At 41.9% G+C, this 21791-nt stretch overlaps 1 protein-coding gene across 1 annotated transcript; it reads left to right on the forward strand.

The window, feature by feature from the left end:
* Positions 1-1820: 1820 nt before the first annotated feature.
* On the forward strand, positions 1821-7525 carry TMEM106C (transmembrane protein 106C). Its single transcript, XM_059934565.1, has 8 exons — positions 1821-1932; positions 2409-2623; positions 3916-3979; positions 4477-4636; positions 4727-4867; positions 5310-5359; positions 5846-5899; positions 6779-7525. Exons 2-8 carry the CDS (start codon positions 2437-2439, stop codon positions 6873-6875), a joined length of 753 nt encoding a protein of 250 aa, XP_059790548.1. The 5' UTR covers positions 1821-1932; positions 2409-2436; the 3' UTR covers positions 6876-7525.
* The last annotated feature ends 14266 nt before the right edge of the window (positions 7526-21791 follow it).

A 21791-nucleotide genomic window follows, 5' to 3' on the forward strand; every position in this document is an offset into this window, starting at 1 on the left:
CTGTATCTTCTAGCATTGCATCCTACTATGAGAAAGGCACACACACACACACACACACACACACACACACACACACAACAATTTGTTGGGGTGGGGTTGGTTATTTTTCTCATGCAATGAGAAGTCAGAAGAAAGGTAGTCCAGAGCCTGAGTGTGGCTCCAAATGTCATCAGCCACCCAGGCTCTTTTAATCCCTCTACCCAGCCTTCCTTCACATGCACTTCTCACCTCATGGGCACAATATGGCTGCCCCATCTCCAACATCAAGTCTAAATTCCAAACAGGAAGAGGAAGGTCAAAGCACAGGTTGAGTCTCCATCACTTTTAAGGAGCTTTCCTGGAAGTCCACACACCTCATTGGCTCAAACTGTGTCATATGGTAAGTAGGCAGGGAAATGTATTTTTCATTGAGCATATCGCTGCCTCCAACAAAATCAGATTTGTATAAACAAGGAATATAAACTGGTATAGAGCTTGCAAGGAGAGAGGTGAAGATCGATTTCAGGAAGGGGAAGGTATGGGCCGTAGGTGGAAAAAGAGGAGCAATGGTTTCTTGTTGCTTCTGCCAAATATTCTTTTCTTGACCAAACTTTAGTCAAGTTCCTGAACCTTCTCTTAGGCCCATCTGTGCACTTATTGTATAATCCAGTTTTTGCATGAACCCCGCTAAGTCAGCTTATCAAGAACCCCTCTCAAAATCTGATCACCGTCCATATCTGATTGGATTCCTCATCCTCCATCATCCCCCAGGTGATGTCTGATCACCATGGTGTGTCTTCAGCAAGAATCCTGTTAGGTCAGTTTAGCCAGAATTCCCCTTACCGCTATGTTTTCTCTTGGTAATTTTCCATCCACTGACCGGCACCCTGTTCCTTGACTCTAAATTCCCAGTTACCTTGCTGTATTCAGACTTGAACCCAATCTCTCTCCCCCACTGGAAGACCCCATTGGTGCAGCTGTCCCTCCACACCTATCACCATTGCCCACCTTGAACAAAGTCTGCCTTACTGTCTCCAACCAGTGTCATTCAATAATTTTTTCTTTACCATTTCTTATTCTAAAGACTCAGTGGGCTGACTGGGACCAGCAGTTGTGCAGGTGGCTAGACAGCAGCAGGGGCATCAGCCTTCCTCACAGGAGAAGGAGGAGAGAGAAGTGGAGATGGCAGAGAGCTCGAAGGTCGCCAGCCTCCCTCCACGTTGCAGTGCATGCCCCCCATTCACCCAGTTCAGAATCTCTCCTCTCCCCAGCATCGTCTTTATAACTTCACCTGCTTAAAGTCTGCCCTCGCTTGCTTCCTTCTGCTGCAGGCGAAGCTCAACCAGGCAGTCCCTACAAAGAAACCCGCCCTAAAAAAAGTGTCAGAATCGAGGAGGGCTTCATGGAAGAGGTAACACAAGCACTAAACCCGCCACTTTAAAAAGTGTCCTCTAACCCCTTATGTGCATGCCTTGTGTGTGTGTGTCTAGGGCTGCGGAAGGGGACGTCCTAAAGCAGGATGAGGGCAGATTCTGTGTCTGATGCACTTTTTACCCTCGGCATCTACACAACCCCTGTGCTCAAAGAATAGTTGAAAATGGCTTTGGCTGCCGGCTCTTTCCGCCTTCCTCTTCCTCTGGAAACTTGAGCCTTTCCCAGCGTTTCTGGAGGACTCAATCACTCCACTGGACCTGCCTCAAGCCCCGAGAAGCGCTGCTCCACCCCGAACCCCAGCCCCCCAGCTCTCTGCCGCCCTCTCCCGGCGCCGTCAGCAGGGCCGCGAAGAGCGCACGCGCGGGCTCACGCCGGCATCCCCGGGCCACCTTGCGTTCTGCGCATGCTCATCGAGTGCGGGCAGTTTTGAAGACCCAAGAGGAAGGTAAACCCGCTGAAGCGGGCAGGTGGCTGGCGGTCCGGCCCGTGAAGGAGCTGCCGGGAGCTCGTTCCCTGCAGGTCTGGAGCCTTCGGCATTTGCTCTCTCCTGGGCGACTCTGGTGGGCTCGGAGCGCGCTTTTTGCCAAGGGGCGTGACCTGAGCCCGCCTCCTGGGTCTGGGAGTGGAGGGGGATGGGGAATCTTTGAGGCCTGTGATTAATTTGGTGCCTGTTGATTGTTGGGGAGGTTTTCTCGAGGAGGGCACAGAGTTTGCAAATAGCGGACAGGAAGGGGTGAGGCTGGACCACGTGGGAGCTGGGGTGACCCGAGCCCTGGGACTGCGAGGAGCTGGCGGCCCCGTTTCTCCGGCTGTGTGTGTCCCGAGTCGGAGGGGGTTAGGGAGCAGTGCTACAAAATGAGGAGCCTGGTAGAAATTGTGCAGGTGTTTGGGATCACATTCAGGACGGCAATTTGGTCATTTTTGTGTTATCACTTTTCTCATAGAAAGATGCACGGCTACCTATACACGCACTCACTTGCCTCTTTGCACCCTAGGACATGACACAAGTGGCACATCCTGGCCATGGGGTCCCAGCAGTCCGCCTATGCTCACCCCCGTTCTTGCAAGCGGAAGAAAGCAGATGACAGGAAGGATTTGCTGGCTGAACGGGAGCAGGAAGAAGCCATTGCTCAGTTCCCATATGTGGAGTTCACAGGGCGAGATAGCATCACCTGTCTCACATGCCAGGGGACAGGCTACATTCCAACAGGTGAGAGTCTTTGGTTATCACGGGAAGGATGATTCCCCAAGGAGAATTCCAAGATACCCGGAGGGCTTCTCCGGTCTCCCAGACAGAACTTTTCTCCTAGGCGGCAATACCACAGTCATAGGCCATGCCCTGAGCAGGAGCCAGCTGAGCTGACTTGATAAACTTGGGCAGGTTCCACAACTTCTCTAGGTTTCCCAATATTTGAAAGCCTTGCTTTTCTTCACTTCCACTCTTGTTCGTTGTTTCCTTGGTTTGGAACATTTGGTTTGCTCTAGATTGTGGGATTTGTTGACAGGCACATTTCTTTATTGCTCTCACTCATAAGGCCTGGCATGGCTTTGTGGGGGAGGAGCAGACACCATCTTGGAAGCTTCCGTTCAAGGAAGCAGGTAGTGAATCATAAACAACCTAAGATCTGAAAAACAAATCAAGTGGGGGGAGAAAAACATGCACAGGAGTGGAGCCTGGATTGGGTACAGAATCATCTGTCACTAAGTTGGCTCTCAAAAAGTCTTAACAGGGGCTTCCCTGGTGGCGCAGTGGTTGAGAATCTGCCTGCCAATGCAGGGGACACGGGTTCGAGCCCTGGTCTGGGAAGATCCCACATGCCGCGGAGCAACTAGGTCCGTGAGCCACAACTACTGAGCCTGCGCGTCTGGAGCCTGTGCTCCGCAACAAGAGAGGCCCCGAAAGTGAGAGGCCCGCACACCGCGATGAAGAGTGGCCCCCGCTTGCCGCAACTAGAGAAAGCCCTCGCACAGAAACGAAGACCCAACACGGCCAAAAAAAATAAATAATAAATAAATTTAAAAAAAAATAGCCATCTGTAAACATTTGACATGTTCATTTAAAAAAAAAAAAAAGTCTTAACAGTGTAGATGGAGGGTCACAGAGGTTTAGAGCTGGTAAGAACCTTAGAAACCATTTAATCCAAAGCCTTCATATTACAGATGAGGACACAGTGGCCTAGAGAGGTAATGACTTCCCCAAGGCTATGCAGCAGCTGAAAGCCATGCAGCAGCTCAAGGCCATTCAGTAAAGCCAGAACAAGATCCTAGATTTCTCAACTTCCACGTCACTGCCCTGGGAGCACTGATAGATGTTTTGTAATTTGTAGCACTCTCTACATATTTACTTGTTTCTTGTTCATTAGACCCCAAATATAAAACTGGTATCTTAGAAACGTCTAATTCCAGACAAGTATATGTGTGACAGGCTACTGTGTATGTGATGGAAAGTACTGCAACAGATGGGGTTTATTTTACCAAAATTGTTGTTTGTTTCTTTTCTAGAGCAAGTAAATGAGTTGGTGGCTTTGATCCCACACAGTGATCAGAGATTGCGTCCTCAGAGAACGTGAGTCACCTGCTTCTCTCCTGTTAATGCCTACAGTTGTCCCTAGTCCCTTTTTCTGTGTATGAATGCCAGTTAACTTCTTGAAAACGTTATCTGTTTCTGTAAATTCCCCACTTCCTTTAATACTGTCTGCTCAAGCAAGATGTCTCTGCCCCCATCACAATCTGGGGAAGGGAACTTGAAGCTAGAAATGTTTTGAGGACAGAGAGCCAAATGAAGGAACTTGAATCGGAAGGAATTGGAGGAGAGGGTGTCCTGGGAGGTGAAGAGATGTTTCTGTCCATACAATTCCTCTCTTCAGCTTCTCTTCCCAGACTGAAGACAGCATTCAGATGGGTTTGTGAACATGCTCCACTTATTCGTGCCTGGTTTGTGATTCCTTGCTCTTTTCACTTTCTTGTCCCTCCCCGCCTCATTCCTGGTTTTGCATTTAATCTTGACTGATTGGACCTTGATATCTGACTGCCTGGGTTGGTCATGTGCTTTGTCGTTTGCAGTAAGCAGTATGTCCTCCTGTCTGTTCTGCTCTGTCTCCTGGCATCTGGTTTGGTGGTTTTCTTCCTGTTTCCACATTCGGTCCTCGTGGATGATGATGGCATCAAAGTGGTGAAAGTCACATTTAATGAGCAGGACTCCCTTGTAATCCTCGCCATCACGGTAAGATTAGGGCCTCCCTTCCTGGGTTGTGCACCTGTGAGTCTTGTACCCAGGACCCTTACACGTGTTTCCTCTCTTGCCCTGATGCAGGCCACCCTGAAAATCAGGAACTCCAACTTCTACTCTGTGGCGGTGAGCAGCCTGTCCAGCCAGGTTCAGTACATGAACACCGTGGTTGGGTCATACGTGACAACTAACATCTCCCTCATTCCACCTCGGAGCGAGCATCTGGTATGCCATCCTTTTAGGATCCTGGTCCCATGGGCCTGAGAGAAGAGTAGGCGCTGTGGAATGCTGTCACCTCATTACTTTCCTCTTCCTCTCCTCATTTCCACTTGTAGCAACTGGTTGATGAGGAAGACCTGATGAGCTCTGTAATTATGAAAAATTAGGGGAAAAAATCAGCTAGCATTTAAGTGTTACAGGAACAAAAGAGTTTGTCGGAGAAAGCAGTTTGCCAGCAATCGAGAAGAGGCCATGTGGTCCATTGGCCTCTCAACAGGGAAGAGGTTGGAAGATTTGTTAGAGGCTCATCATCTGGATCAGGGACAGTCTTGGGGAAATATTTTGTATGTGATAGAAGAGTGCTCTCAGGTCCTTGGGTTGCTGATAATAGTACTGTTCTTTGTCAAGACTGCTTAGCCACAGACTGACTCTGGTGTCTTATTTTCAGGTGAATTTTACCGTGAAGGCTGAGATGGGAGGACCATTTTCCTATGTGTAGTAAGGACAGTGTTCTCTACATGTGTGCTTTTTACTGGATGAAAGGGATTCAGAGTTGAGCTCAATTGTTGGGGGCCGATCCTGCCTTAAGTTCCAGCCTTGGGCCTGTGGGTTCCCTAGCTTTGGCCATCTTGAGGTTTACTTGGAGGATGTGGTATTTGATATGTGACTGAAGTGCTCAAATTTCTAAAAGAGAACATTAGGCCACTAGAAACATTTCCAAGCTGCAGCATTTTGTGATGGGTATGAACAAACAAAAAGATGGTGATGTGGGAGGATGGAAGGACACTTGTGGGGACTCGGAACTGGTGAGCCAGGGCAGCACTTAGGCCAGAAGGGCGGGTGTGGGGCAGGGGAGGTACCCAAACGGGGCTGACTGCTCCTCAGTTTGACAGTGTAACTCAGCACTCCTGCTGATTCGCCTTTTTTTAAAAACAAAAAACAAAAAACAAAAAAATGACCATTTCTCTATTTGCTGTTTGGCAGCTTCTTCTGCACGTTACCCGATATCCTGGTGCACAACATAGTGGTCTTCATGCGGTACGTTGCTCATTTCCCTGTGTCCAGGGCCTTTGTGTTTGAGCCTGGACCGTCAGGCCACGTGAGCTGGCCACCTTTGCTCGGGAGAGCCTGTGGGGCCCACAAACCAAAGAGGGGATGCCCAGTACCTTACAGGCACAGACACGGCAGAGCCTTGCTGTCCTTTAGATACAGTGTCCAAATCCCTGTCACAAATCACCAGGGTCACAGTGAACGGTTAGATGTAGAATTTTCTCCATGAAATGGGGTCGAGTTGTGTGATCCCTTTAGAATCCTGATGGAACTAGTAAAGAAAAGAAAAGCTTTCTCAAGGCATAAGCCCTGGGCATCTGGCCAGACTTACTCTGTAGCCACACAAATTACCACATGTCATGGACCGGTAGGGTAATTTCTAGAACCATGACTGTTAAATTTGCCAGTGACAAGGTTCTGCTGCAGACATTTGAAATAGTAGGGTTAGAGCAGGGTTTCTTAGCCTTGGCACTATTGACATTTTGGGCCAGACAGTTCTTTGTTGCCAGGGGCTGTTGTGTGCATTGTAGGACGTTTTACAGCCTGGCCTCTACCCACTAGATGCCAGTAACACCACCTCCTCCCCCACTCAGCTGTAACAACCCCAAATGTTTAGACGTTGCCAGAAGTCCCCTGTGGGTTAAAATTGTCTCCGGTTTAGAACCACATATTTAGAGGGTCAGCTCAGGGCACAGTGTCTCTGGGGATGTGGAAAGATCCTCTGACTTCCTGGTTGTGTAACCATGAAGATACGTATCTAGGACCTGTGGATATTATTGCCTGAGCTTGCAGGAAATTACTTGGGCAATCTTTCTTACTTATTTCATCTCAGAAACAATTAATTCTCATTGGTTTTCCTTTCCCTAGAACTTCAGTGAAGATTTCCTACATTGGCCACATGACCCAGAGCTCCTTGGAGACACATCACTATGTGGATTGTGGAGCAAATTCCACAGCTGTTTAGAAACTGCTCGTGGTTCTTCCATGGCAGCACCTGTCAGAAGAGACACAGCATCTGTTCCCAGGGCCTGAGCCCTGTACCTACCCCAGGGGGTAGAACCAGAGGAGAAATTGGTTCTCTCAGTCCCCAGCAGACATCCTCCTGCCACTAGGGAGGAAAACTCCTCTCTGTAGCGCCATTTACTTTTCTCAGAACCAGCAGGATCACTGCCTAGTGCCTAGCCTATGCCCAGCAAATAGTAGGCACTCAAAGAAGGTTTGAAGAGTTTAACTGAGATCTTTTCAGCTGTTCTTGGGGCATTATCAATTAAAATCATACCATGGTTCTAGGGTATCAGACGATAGAGTGATCCGGAAATAGGACGGTCAGTGCAGTTGCAGAACTATTTTCGGGGCCTCATCACAGAAGAGGCAGCAGGGAGGGAGCATTTGAATACATTAAAGAAGAAAGCACAGACCATTCAATATGTGAAGTTTTTTCATCTGCTTCCAAATGCCTAGGAACTTTATTAAAGAAAAAAAATAACTTTTTTTTCCTGTAGAAAGTTAAAACTGTTTTTACCAAGAGTCTGTGGGGTCTGATTTACCCTTCATCCATTGGCTGGAACATCGATTGGAGAATTTGGTAGAAAAATAAACCCTGCTTTTGATTCATCTGTGTCTCCTCTGCCTGGATGTCTCAGTAGGCACCTCTGGGGGACCGTAGAAGAGTTGCCTGTGAAGTGTATCAGCACAGGATGGGAAGGGAAGAGAAGAAGCCCTGCTTGTACTGTCCCCATGAGCTGCTATCACAGTCCGTCTGCCTCTGATGGTGACATGCTGACCTATCGCTGTTCTAGAACAGAGCACTTAATGCCCCCTGGAGGTTGGACGAGGGAGAGCAGTGATGCCTGAGGAGTGAGAAGCTGCTTCCCTGAGGAGGAATAACTTGCTAATTAAGAGGACCTGGTTTGAAGTTGAAAGTTTCTTGAACTGTCTCCACCCTCTCCACCACCCGAAGAGCAGACTCCAGCCCCACGATGGCAGGGTATCTAGGGGGAAGCTTGAGTAGTGAGTTTCAGAGGTCTGCTGAGGTGGGCTCCAGCTCCTTCTCCAGCCCTGGTGCCTCGGGAAACCCTAACAGCAACAGGTGGTGGCACGTCTATTTTCTTTTTTGTCTTCATTCACATAGCTTGATTTTCAATATTAATGATCTTTGCACTCTGAATCTTCAGGCTAAGGCTAAATTTCACGGCTGTTTGGCTGATGCTGACCATGCTTGAGTAACCCAAGAGGTGAGGGTTGAAAGCCGAGTTTCCCTGTTAACCTGGATCCTTTAACGGTCTGTATGTACACGATGGTGATGACTGTTCTGTGTGTAAATGATGGAACGCAACTTGTATGGAAGCAGATGTGCACCACTTTTGAGGACATGCCCTAAACACATGAAGATGTACACATTGCTACATTTTTTTATTTTCCCATTTTCCAAACAGCCTCTAGCATATTTTTCATGTGATTTTGAAGAAGTTACTCCTATTGGTACTTCAGTTTTCAATAATTTTTTGTGACCGTGTGCTTCAGTAGCATTTCTTGCTTCTCAATGTTATCTTTATTTTTTTTATTTTAGAACTTTCAAATTGTTTACTCATTTTTTTTTTTAATTGGGGTATAGTTGTTTTACAATGTTGTGTTAGTTTCTACTGTACAGCGGAGTGGAGTTCCCTGTGCTATACAGCAGGTTCTTATTATCTATTTTATACATATTAGTGTATATATGTCAATCCCAATCTCCCAGTTCATCCCCCCACCCCGCCCCCCCGCTTTCCCCCCTTGGTATCAATACATTTGTTCTCTACATCTGTGTCTCTGTTTCTGCCTTGCAAACTGGTTCATCTGTACCATTTTTCTAGATTCCACATATATGCGTTAGTATATGTTATTTGTTTTTCTCTTTCTGACTTACTTCACTCTATGACAGTCTCTAGGTCCATCCACATCTCTTCAAATGACCCAATTTCGTTCCTTTTTATGGCTGAGTAATATTCCATTGTATATATGTACCACATCTTCTTTATCCATTTGTCTGTCGATGGTCATTTAGGTTGCTTCCATGACCTGGCTATTGTAGATAGTGCTGCAATGAACTTAGGGTGCATGTGGCATGTGTCTTTTTGAATTATGGTTTTCTCTGGGTATATGCCCAGTAGTGGGATTGCTGGGTCGTATGGTAGTTCTATTTTTAGTTTTTTAAGGAACCTCCATACTGTTCTCCATAGTGGCTGTATCAATTTACCTTCCCACCAACAGTGCAAGAGGGTTCCCTTTTCTCCACACCCTCTCCAGCATTTGTTGTTTGTAGATTTTCTGATGATGCCCATTCTACCCGGTGTGAGGTGACACCTCGTTGTAGTTTTGATATGCGTTTCTCTAATAACTAGTGATATTGAGCAGCTTTTCATGTGCCTTTTCTTTGGAGAAACGTCTGTTTAGGTCTTCTGTCTATTTTTTCATTGGGTTGTTTGTTTTTTTGATATTGAGCTGCATGAGCTGTTTATATATTTTGTAGATTAATCCTTTGTCTATTGATTTGTTTGCCAATATTTTCTCCCATTCTGAGGGTTGTCTTTTTGTTTATAGCTTCCTTTGCTGTGCAAAAGCTTTGAAGTTTCATTAGGTCCCATTTGTTTATTTTTTTTTTATTTCCTTTACTCTAGGAGGTGGGTCAAAAAAGATCTTGCTGTGATTTATGTTCTAATTTCATTCTTTTACATGTAGCTGTCCAGTTTTTCCAGTACCACTTATTGAAAATGGTGTCTTTTCTCCATTGTATATCCTTGCCTCCTTTGTCATACATAGATGCATAGGTTTATCTCTGGGCTTTCTATTCTGTTCCATTCATCTATATTTCAGTTTTTGTGCCTGTACCATAGTAGTCTTGATTACTGTAGCTTTGTAGTATAGTCTGAAGTCAGGGAGTCTGATTCCTCCACCTCCGTTTTTTTTCCTCAAGATTGCTTTGGCTATTCGGGGTCTTTTGTGTCTCCAGACATATTTTAAGATTTTTTTGTTATAGTTCTGTAAAAAAATGCCATTGGTAATTTGATAGAGATTGCATTGAATCTGTAGATTGCTTTGGGTAGTATAGTCATTTTCACAATATTGATTCTTCCAATCCAAGAACATGGTATATCTCTCCATCTGTTGGTATCATCTTTAATTTCTTTCATCAGTGTCTTATAGTTTTCTGTATACAGGTCTTTTGTCTCCGTAGGTAGGTTTATTCCTAGGTATTTTATTCTTTTCGTTGCAATGGTAAATGGGAGTGTTTCCTTAATTTCTCTTTCAGATTTTTCATCATTAGTGTATAGGAATGCAAGAGATTTCTGTGCATTTTGTATCCTGCAACTTTAACAAATTCCTTAATTAGCTCTAGTAGTTTTCTGGTGGCATCTTTAGGATTCTCTATGTATAGTATCATGTCATCTGCAAACAGTGACAGTTTTACTTCTTCTTTTTCAATTTGTATTGCTTTTATTTCTTTTTCTTCTCTGATTGCCATGGCTAGGACTTCCAGAACTATGTCGAATAATAGTGGCGAGAGTGGACATCCTTGTCTTGTTCCTGGTCTTAGAGGAAATGCTTTCAGTTTTTCACCATTGAGAATGATGTTTGCTGTGGTTTGTCGTATATGGCCTTTATTATGTTGAGGTAGATTCCCTCTATGCCCACTTTCTGGAGAGTTTTTATCATAAATGGTGTTGACTTTTGTCAACAGCTTTTTCTGCATCTATTGAGATGATCATATGGTTTTTATTCTTCAATTTGTTAATATGGTTTATCACATTGATTGATTTGTGTATACTGAAGAATCGTTGCAGATCCCTGGGATAAATCCCACTTGATCGTGGTGTATGATCCTTTTACAGTGTTGTTGGATTCTGTTTGCTAGTATTTTGTTGAGGATTTTTGCATCCATATTCTTCAGTGATACTGGTCTGTAATTTTCTTTTTTTTGTAGTATCTTTGTCTGGTTTTGGTATCAGGGTGATGGTGGCCTCATAGAATGAGTTTGGGAATGTTCCTTCCTCTGCAATTTTTTGGAAGAGTTTGAGAAGGATGGGTGTTAGCTCTTCTCTAAATGTTTGCTAGAATTCACCTGTGAAGCCATCTGGTCCTGGACTTTTGTTTGTTGGAAGATTTTTAATCACAGTTTCAATTTCATTACTTGTGATTGGTCTGTTCATATTTTCTGTTTCTTCCTGGTTCAGTCTTGGAAAGTTATACCTTTCTAAGAATTTGTCCATTTCTTCCAGGTTGTCCATTTAATGGCATAGAGTTGCTTGTAGTAGTCTCTTAGGATGCTTTGTATTTCTGCGGTATCTGTTGTAACTTCTCCTTTTTCATTTCTGATTTTATTGATTTGAGTCTTCTCCCTCTTTTTCTTGATGAGTCTGGCTAATGGCTTATCAATTTTGTTTATCTTCTCAAAGAACCAGCTTTTAGTTTTATTGATCTTTGCTATTGTTTTCTTTGTTTCTATTTCATTTATTTCTGCTCTGATCTTTATGATTTCTTTCCTTCTGCTAACTTTGGGTTTTGTTTGTTCTTCTTTCTCTAGTTGCTTTAGGTGTAAGGTTAGATTGTTTACTTGAGATTTTTCTTGTTTCTTGAGGTAGGCTTGTATAGCTATAAACTTCCCTCTTAGAACTGCTTTTGTTGCATCCCATAGGTTTTGGATCATCGCGTTTTCATTGTCATTTGTCTCTAGGTATTCTTTGATTTCCTCTTTGATTTCTTCAGTGATCTCTTGGTTATTTAGTAATGTATTGGTTAGCCTCCATGTGTTTGTGTTTTTTACGTTTTTTTCCCTGTAATTCATTTCTAATCTCATAGCGTTGTGGTCAGAAAAGATGCTTGATATGATTTCAATTTTCTTAAATTTACTGAGGCTTGATTTGTGACCCAAGATGTGATCTATCCTGGAGAATGTTCCATGTGCACTTGAGAAGAAAGTGTAATCTGCTGCTTTTGGATGGAATGTCCTATAAATATCAATTAAATCTATCTGGTCTATTGTGTCTTTTAAAGCTTGTGTTTCCTTATTTATTTTCCTTTTGGATGATCTGTCCATTGGTGTAAGTGAGATGTTAAAGTCCCCCACTATTATTGTGTTACTGTCGATTTCCTCTTTTATAGCTGTTAGCAGTTGCCTTATGTATTGAGGTGCTCCCATGTTGGGTGCATATATATTTATAATTGTTATATCTTCTTCTTGGATTGAACCCTTGATCATTATGTAGTGTCCTTCCTTGTCTCTTGTAACATTTTTTATTTTAAAGTCTATTTTATCTGATACGAGTATAGCTACTCCAGCTTTCTTTTTTTTTTTTTCCCCAGCTTTCTTTTGATTTCCATTTGCATGGAATATCTTTTTCCATCCCCTCACTTTCAGTCTGTATGTGTCCCTAGGTCTAAAGTGGGTCTCTTTTAGACAGCATATATATGGGTCTTGTTTTTGTATCCATTCAGCAAGCCTGTGTCTTTTGGTTGGTGCATTTAATCCATTCACGTTTAAGGTAATTATCGATATGTATGTTCCTATGACCATTTTCTTAATTATTTTGGGTTTGTTTTTGTAGGTCCTTTTCTTCTCTTGTGTTTCCCACTTAGAGAAGTTCCTTTAGCATTTGTTGTAGAGCTGGTTTGGTGGTGCTGAATTCTCTTAGCTTTTGCTTGTCTGTAAAGCTTTTGATTTCTCCATCAAATCTAAATGAGATCCTTGCCGGGTAGAGTAATCTTGGTTGTAGGTTCTTCCCTTTCATCACTTTAAGTATATCATGCCACTCCCTTCTGGCTTGTAGAGTTTCTGCTGAGAAATCAGCTGTTAACCTTATGGGAGTTCCCTTGTATGTTATTTGTCATTTTTCCCTTGCTGTTTTCAATAATTTTTCTTTGTCTTTAATTTTTGCCAGTTTGATTACTATGTGTCTCGGTGTGTTTCTCCTTGGGTTTATCCTGTATGGGACTCTCTGTGCTTCCTGGACTTGGGTGGTAATTTCCTTTCCCATGTTAGGGAAGTTTTCGACTATAATCTCTTCAAATATTTTCTTGGGTCCTTTCTCTCTTCTCCTTCTGGGACCCCTATAACGTGAATGTTAGTGTGTTTAATGTTGTCCTCAAGGTCTCTTAGGCTGTCTTCATTTCTTTTGATTCTTTTTTCTTTATTCTGTTCCGTGACAGTGATTTCCACCATTCTGTCTTCCAGGTCACTTGTCCGTTCTTCTGCCTCACTTATTCTGCTATTGATTCCTTCTAGTGTATTTTTCATTTCAGTTATTGTATTGTTCATCTCTGTTTGTTCTTTAATTCTCCTAGGTCTTTGTTAAACATTTCTTGCATCTTCTCAATCTTTGCCTCCATTCTTTTTCCGAGGTCTTGGATCATCTTCACTATCATTATTCTGAATTCTTTTTCTGGAAGATTGCCTATCTCCACTTCATTTAGCCGTTTTTCTGGGGTTTTGTCTTGTTCCTTCATCTGGTACATAGTCCTCTGCCTTTTCATTTTGCTATATATCTGTGATTGTGGTTTTTGTTCTGCAGGCTGCTGGATTGTATTTCTTCTTGCTTCTGCTGTCTGCTCTCTGGTGGATGACGCTATCTAAGAGGTTTGTGCAAGGTTCCTGATGGGAGCGACTGGTGGTGTATAGAGCTGGGTGTTGCTCTGGTGGGCAGAGCTCAGTAAAACTTTAATCCACTTGTCTGCTGATGTGTGGGACTGGGTTCCCTCCCTGTTGGTTGTTTGGCCTGAGGCAACCCAGCACTGGAGGCTATAGGCTTTTTGGTGGGGCTATCCAGGAGGGCTCATGCCAAGGAGTACTTCCCAGAAATTCTGCTGCCAGTGTCCCTGTCCCCGCAGTGAGCCATAGCCACCCCCTGCCTCTGCAGGAGACCCTCCAACACTAGCAGGTAGGTCTGGTTCAGTCTCCTCTGGGGTCAGTGCCCCTTCCCCCCTGGGTCCTGGTGTGCACACTACTTTGTGTGTGCCCTCCGAGAGTGGAGTCTCTTTCCCCCAGTCCTGTCAAAGTCCTGCAATCAAATCCTGCTGGCCTTCAAGGTCTGAGTCTCTGGGGATTCCTCCTCCTGTTGCCAGACCCCCAGGCTGGGAAGCCTGACATGGAGCTCAGAACTTTCACTCCAGTGGGTGGACTTCTGTGGTATAATTGTTCTCCAGTTTGTGAGTCGCCCACCCAGCAGTTATGGGATTTGGTTTTATCATGATTGTGTCCCTCCTACCGTCTCACTGAGACTTCTCGTTTGTCTTTGGGTGTGGGGTATCTTTTTTGGTGAGTTCCAGTGTCTTCTTGTTGATGATTGTTCAGCAGTTAGTTGTGATTCCGGTGCTCTCATAAGAGGGAGTCAATGTTAACTTTAAATGCAGCTATGATATTCAAATGAGAGCAGTTAAATTTTTTAAACATACAGCAGTAAGTCTGATCTAATAATGCTACGAACTCTCATACCTGTTTATATTCTCAGCATCCCATACTGCACTTCGGGATGCTCTGCGTAGTTGTATCATGCTCTCTGTTAATTCTTGAACAAATACATAGAATTTGCTCTCAGCAACACCAAAACAGAAAGGGGAAGTGGTTGGCTCCGGTATCATTGCTATCACCATTGTATTTGTACCGGATTGAGATTTGGAAGGAGTGTGTTTCTTTTTTAAATTTTATTAAAGTATAGTTGATTTACGATTTGTATTAATTCCTGCTGTGCAGCAGAGTGATTCAGTTATACATATATTGCGTGGGCCAAAAGGTTCATTTGGTTTTTTCCGTAAGATGGCTCTAGTAGCACTTAGTTGTCTTTAACTTCATCTGAAACAATTTTGTTAGATTGTATGTGACAGCTGTCATGTCAGCATGCATTTAAAAAAACACATCAATCTTGATGAATTTTTGTGTAGCCATTTTAACACTGAAGATGGGGGGGGAAACCCCAACATTTTAGGCATATTATGCTTTATTATTTCAAGAAAGGTTAAAACGCAAAAAAAGATTTGTGCAGTGTATGGAGAAGGTGCTGTGACTGACTGAACACGTCAGAAGTGGTTTGCGAAGTTTCTTCTCGCTGGATGATGCTCCACGGTCGGGTAGACCGGTTGAAGTTGATACCGATCAAATTGAAACAATAATTGAGAACAATCAACTTTATACCATACGGGAGATAGCTGACATACTCAAAATATCCAAATCAAGCGTTGAAAATCATTTGCACCAGCTTGGTTATGCTAATCGCTTTGATGTTTGGGTTCCACGTAAGTAAAGCAAAAAAAGAACCTTGTTGACCATACTTCTGCATGTGGTTCTCTACTGGAACCTAATGAAAATGTTCCATTTTTAAAACAAATTGTGGCGGGCGATGAAGAGTGGATACTGTACAACAATGTGGAACAGAAGAGATCATGGGGCAAGCAAAATGAACCACCACCAACCACACCAAAGTCCGGTCTTCATCCAAAGAAGGTGATGTTGTGTATATGGTGGGATTGGAAGGGAGTCCTCTATTATGAGCTCCTTCCAGAAAACCAAACGATTAATTCCAACAAGTACTGCTCCCAACCAGACCAACTGAAAATGGCATTCGACTAAAAGCATCCAGAATTAGTCAACAGAAAATGCATAATCTTCCATCAGGATAATTCAAGACTGCATGTTTTTTTGATGACCAGGCAAAAACTGTTACAGCTTGGCTGGGAAGTTCTGATTCATCCGCCGTATTCACCAGACATTGCACCTTCGGATTTCCATTTATTTCAGTCTTTATAAAATTCTCTTAATGGAAAAAATTTCAATCCCCTGGAAGACTGTAAAAGGCACCTGGAACAGTTCTTTGCTTAAAAAGATAAAAAATTTGGGGAAGATGGAATTACGAAGTTGCCTGAAAAATGGCAGAAGATAGTGGAACAAAAGGGTGAATACGTTGTTCAATAAAGTTCTTGGTGGAAATGAAAAATGTGTCTTTTATTTTTACTTAAAAAACCAAAGGCACTTTTTAGCCCACCCAATATATATTCTTTTTCATATTATTTTCCATTATGGTTTATTACAGGATATTGAATATAGTTCCCTGTGCTATACAGTAGGACCTTGTTGTTTATCCATCCTGTATATAATAGTTTGCATCTGCTAACCCCAAACTCCTGATCCTTCCCTCCCCCCCCTCCCCCTTGGCAACCACAAGTCCATTCTCTTTTTCTGTGAGTCTTTTTTTCTGTTTTGTAGATATGTTCATTTGCGTCATATTTTAGACTCCACATATAAATGATATCATATGGTATTTTTCTTTGACTTCACTTAAACTCTAGGTCCATCCATGTTGCTGCAAATAGCATTATTTCTTCTTTTTTATGGCTGGGTAATATTCCCATATATTCCATGTGAGATACACACACACACACACACACACACACACACACACACACACAGATATCACATCTTCTTTATCCATTCATCTGTTGATGGACATTTAGGTTGTTTCCACACCTTGGCTATTGTAAATAGTGCTGCTATGAACATAGGGGGTGCATGTATCTTTTGGAATTATAGTTTTGTCTGGGTATATGCCCAGGAGTGGGATTGGTGGATCATATGGCAACTCTATTTCTAGTTTTTTGAGAAACCTCCATACTGTTTTCCATAGTGGCTGCACCAATTTACATTCCCACCAACAGTGTAAGAGGGTTCCCTTTTCTCCACACCCTCTCCAGCATTTATTATTTGTAGACTTTTTAAAGATGACCATTCTGACCAGTGTGAGGTGGTACTTCATTGTAGTTCTGATTTGCATTTCTCTAATAATTAGTGGTGATGAGCATATTTTCATGTGTCTATTGGCCATCTGTAAGTCTTTTTTGGAGAAATGTATATTTAGGTCTTCTGCCTAATTTTTGATTGGGTTGTTTTTTTGTTGTTATTTAATTGTATGAGCTGTTTATATATTTTGGAAATTAAGCCCTTGTCAGGTGCATCATTTGCAAATATTTTCTCACAGTCCATAGGCTGTCTTTTCATTTTGTTTCTGGTTTCCTTTGCTGTGCAAAAGCTTATAGGTTTAATTAGGTCCCATTTGTTTATTTTTGCTTTTATTTCTAGTGCCTTGGGAGACTGATCTAAAAACATTGGTACAATTTATGTCAGAGAATGTTTTGCCTGTGTTCTCTTCTGGGAGTTTTATGGCGTCATGTTGAAGTCTTTAAGTCATTTTGAGTTTATTTTTCTGTGTGGTGTGAGGGTGTGTTCTAACTTCATTGATTTGCATATGGCTGTCCAACTTTCCCAACACCACTTGCTGAAGAGACTATCTTTTCACCATTGTATATTCTTGCCTTGTATATTCTTTGTTGAAGATTTACTGACCATAGGTATGTGGTTTATCTCTGGGCTCTCTATTCTGTTCCACTGATCCATATGTCTGTTTTTGTGCCAATACCACACTGTTTTGATTACTGCAGCTTTGCAGTATTGTCTCAAATCTGGGAGGGTTATGCCTCCTGCTTTGTTCTTTTTCCTCAGGATTGCTTTGGCAATTCTGGATCTTTTATGGTTCCCTGTAAAATTTAGGATTATTTGTTCTTGTTTTGTGAAAAATGTCATGGGTCATTTGATAAGGGATCACATTAAATCTGTAGATTGCTTTGGGTAGTGTGGCCATTTTAACAATGTTAGTTTTTCCAGTCCAAGAGCATGGGATATCTTTCCACTTCTTTGAATCATCTTCAGTTTCCTCTATTAATGTTTTATAGTTTTCAGCATATAAGTCTTTCACCTCCTTGGTGAGGTTTATTCCTAAGTATTTTAATTTTTTTGATGTGATTTTAAAAGAGATTGTTTGTTTACATTCCCTTTCTGATATTTCACTGTTAGTGTAAAGAAATGCAACCAATTTCTGTATCTTAATCTTGTATGCTGCTACCTTGCTGAATTCATTTATCAGTTCTAGTAGTTTTGGTGTGGAGTCTTTAGGGTTTTCTATATATAGTATCATGCCATCTGCATATAATGGCAGTTTTACCTCTTCCCTACCAATCTGAGTACCTTTTATTTCTTGTCTGATTGCTGTGGCTAGGACTTCCAGTACTATGTTGAATAAAAGTGGTGAGAGTAGGCATTCTTGTCTTGTGCCACATTTTAGCAGGAAGGCTTTCAGCTTTTCACCATTGAGTATTATATTGGCTGTGGGTTTGTCATAAAAACTTTTATTATGTTGAGATATGTTCCATCTATACCCACTTTCATAAGGATTTTTATCATGAATGGATGTTGAATTTTATTGGATGCTTTTTCTGCATCTATTGAGATCATCATATGGTTTTTGTCTTTTCTTTTGTTGATGTGGTGTATCACATTCATTTGCGTATTTTGACCCTGTGATGATCCTTGTGACCCTGGGATGAATCTAACTTGATCATGGTGTATGACCTTTTTTATGTGTTGTTGGATTTGGTTTGCTGAGAATTTTTGCATCTATATTCATCAAAGATATTGGCCTGTAGTTTTCTTTTTTGGTAGTGTCTTTGTCTGGCTTTGATATCAGGGTGATGGTGGCTTCATAGAATGTCTTTGGGAGTGTTCCTTTTCTTCAATCTTTTGGAAGAGTTTGAGAAGGATCAGTATAAACTCTTCTTTGTATATTTGGTAGAATTCGCCTGTGAAGCCATATGGTCCTGGACTTTCATTTGTAGGGAGTTTTTAAAATTACACATTCTATTTCACTTCTAGTGATCATTCTGTTCAAGTTATCTATTTCTTCTTTTTTTTAATTTATTAATGTGTTTATTTTTTGCTGCGTTGGGTCTTCATTGCTGTGCGCAAGCTTTCTCTAGTTGCAGTGAGCAGGGGCTACTCTTCGTTGTGGTGCACGGGCTTCTCATTGTGGTGGATTCTCTTGTTGCAGAGCACAGGCTCTAGGCATGTGGGCTTCAGTAGTTGTGGCACGTGGGCTCAGTAGTTGTGGCTCACAGGCTTAGTTGCTCCGCAGCATGTGGGATCTTCCCAGACCAGGGATCGAACCCGTGTCCCCTGCTTTGGCACACGGATTCTTAACCACTGCGCCACCAGGGAAGTCCCTCTATTTCTTCTTGCTCCAGTTTTGGTGGGTTGTATATTTCTAGAAACTTGTCCATTTCTTCCAGGTTATCAAATTTATTGGCATGTAATTGTGCATAGTATTCTCGTGGTTTGTGGTATTTCTCTGGTATCAGCTGGGATTTCTCCTCTTTCATTTCTTATGTTTTTATTTGGGTCTTCTCTCTTTTCTTCTTGGTGAGCCTGGCCAGAGGTTTGTCAATTTTGTTTACCCTTTCAAAGAACTGGCTCTTGGTTTTATTGATTTTTTTAAATTTTTTTTTTAATCTCTGTTTTATTTATTTCCTCTCTGATCTTTATTATCTCCTTCCTCCTGCTAATTTTAGGTTTTTTTGTTCTTCTTTTTCTAATTCTTTTAGGTGGTGGGTTCAGTTGTTTGAGATTTTTCTTGTTTTAAAGAAGGCCTGTATCACTATGAACTTCTCTCTAAGAACTGGTTTTGCTGCATTCCATAGATTTCATATGATTGTGCTTTCATTGTCATTTACCTCAAGGTATTTTTTAATTTCTTCTTTGATTTCATCGTTGACCTATTAATTTTTTAGTAGCATGTTGTTTAGTCCATGTAATTGGTTTTTTTCTCGTTTCTTTTTCTGTGGTTGATTTCTAGTTTCATCCCATCATCGTCAGAAAAGATGCTTGAAATAATTTCTATCCTCTTAAATTTGTTGAGGCTTGTTGAGACTTGTGCCCTAGTACGTGGCCAATCCTAGAGAATGTTCCATGTGCACTTGAAAAGAAGGTGTATTCTGCTTTTTTGGCTGTAATATCTTGAAAATATCAATTAAGTATAACAGTTCTATTGTATCCTTTAGGATCTCTGTTGCCTTATTGATCTTCTGTCTCGAAGATCTGTTCATTGATGTGAGTGGGGTGTTAAAATCTCCTACTATTATTGTATTCCGTCAATTTCTCCCTTTATGTCTGTTAGTATTTCTTTTATGTATTTGGGTGCTCCTATATTGGGTGCATATATGTGGACAAGTGTAATATTCTCTTCTTGTGTTGATCCTTTTATCATTATATAGTATCCTTCTTTATCTTTCTTTATAGCCTTTGTTTTAAAGTCTATTTTGTCTGATATGAGTATTGCTACCCCTGCTTTCTTTTCATTTCTGTTTGCATGAAATGTCCTTTTCCATCCTCTCACTTTCTTTTTTTTTATTTTTATTTATTTTATTTTTGGCTGTGTTGGGTCTTCGTTGCTGCACGCAGGCTTTTCTCTGGTTGTGGCGAGCAGGGGCTACTCTTCTTTGCAGTGCACGGGCTTCTCATTGCAGTGGCTTCTCTTGTTGTGGATCACGGGCTCTAGGCACACAGGCTTCAGTAGTTGTGGCACACAGGCTCAGTAGTTGTGGCTCGTGGGCTCTAGAGCACAGGCTCAGTAGTTGTGGTGCATGGGCTTAGTTTCTCCACAGCATATGCGATCTTCCCGGACCAGGGCTCGAACCCGTGTCCTCTGCATTGGCAGGCAGATTCTTAACGACTGTGCCACCAGGGAAGCCCCATCCCCTCACTTTCAATCTATGTGTGTCCTTTGCCCTAAAGTGGGTCTCTTGTAGGCAGCGTATTGTAGGCTCTTGTCCTTTTTATCCAGTCTGCCACTCTGTGTCTTTTGATTGGTGCATTTAGTCCATTGACATTTAAGGTAATTACTGATAGATATGTATTTATTGCCATTTTGAACCTTGTTTTCCCATTGATTTTATATTTCTTCCTTGTCCCTTTCTTTTTTTGTTTTTCCTTTTGTGGTTTGATGATTTTTTTTGTAGTATGCTTGTGTTCTCTTCTTTTTGGTTTTTGTGAACCTATTGTATGTTTTTGATTTTTGGATACCCTGTTTTTGAAGTATATTAACCCCTTCCTATATCTACTAGCTTTAGACTGGTAGTCATACAGGCTTAAACACACTCGAGGAAAAAAAAATCTAAATTTTCTTACTGTCCTCCCCCACATTTTATGATTTGATGTCCTCTTTTACATCTTCACGTGCATCCTTTTGCTGTTCATTGTCATTATCATCACTGTCACAGAAATTTTTTGTTTTGTCTTTCTTTAAATCTGTGTACTGGCTTATTTAAGTGATTTACTTTCCAAATGTGATTTTCCCTTCCCTGTAGATTCTTACTTCTTTTCTATTTAGAGAAGACCTTTCAATATTTCATTTAGGATAGGTTTAGTATTGCTGTATTCTTTTAGTTTTTGCCTGTGTGAGAAATTCTTTATCTCTTCTTCTATTCTAAATGATAATCTTGCTGGGTAGAGTATCCTAGGTTGCAGATTTTTCCCTTTCAGGACTTTGAATATATCTTGCCACTCCTTTCTGGCCTGCAACGTTTCAGTAGAGAAATCAGCTGATAGCCTTATGGGGGTTACCTTGTAGTTAACTCTTTGTTTTTCTCTTGCTGCCTTTAGAATCCTCTCTTGAACTTTTGCCATTTTAATTATAATATGTCTTGGTGTAGGTCCGTTTGGGTTCATCTTGTTTGGGACCCTCTGTGCTTCCTGTAACTGGATATCTGTTTCCTTCTCTAGGTTTGGGAAGTTTTCAGCCGTAGTTTCTTCAAATACGTTTTCAATTCCCTTTTCTCTTTCTTCTCCTTCTGGGATCCCTATTATGCATAGATTGGCATGCTTTATATTATCCCATAAGTCTCTTGTATTGCTTTCATTTTTTAAAATTTGGCTTTCTGTCTGCTGTTCTGATTGGGTGCTTTCCATTATTCTGTCTTCCAGATCGCTTATTTGTTCCTCTGTGTTATTCATTCTGCTGTTCATTGCCTTTAGCTC

This window comes from Balaenoptera ricei, chromosome 10 (assembly GCF_028023285.1).
Source record: "Balaenoptera ricei isolate mBalRic1 chromosome 10, mBalRic1.hap2, whole genome shotgun sequence".
NCBI classification, from domain to species: Eukaryota; Metazoa; Chordata; class Mammalia; order Artiodactyla; family Balaenopteridae; genus Balaenoptera; species Balaenoptera ricei.

Coding starts and splice junctions, on each gene's coding strand:
- TMEM106C (XM_059934565.1), top strand. CDS start 2,437: ATGGGGTCCCAGCAGTCCGCCTATGCTCACCCCCGTTCTTGCAAGCGG. Junction 3,980..4,476: donor AGATTGCGTCCTCAGAGAAC/GTGAGTCACCTG, acceptor TGTCGTTTGCAG/TAAGCAGTATGTCCTCCTGT. Junction 4,637..4,726: donor TTGTAATCCTCGCCATCACG/GTAAGATTAGGG, acceptor GCCCTGATGCAG/GCCACCCTGAAAATCAGGAA.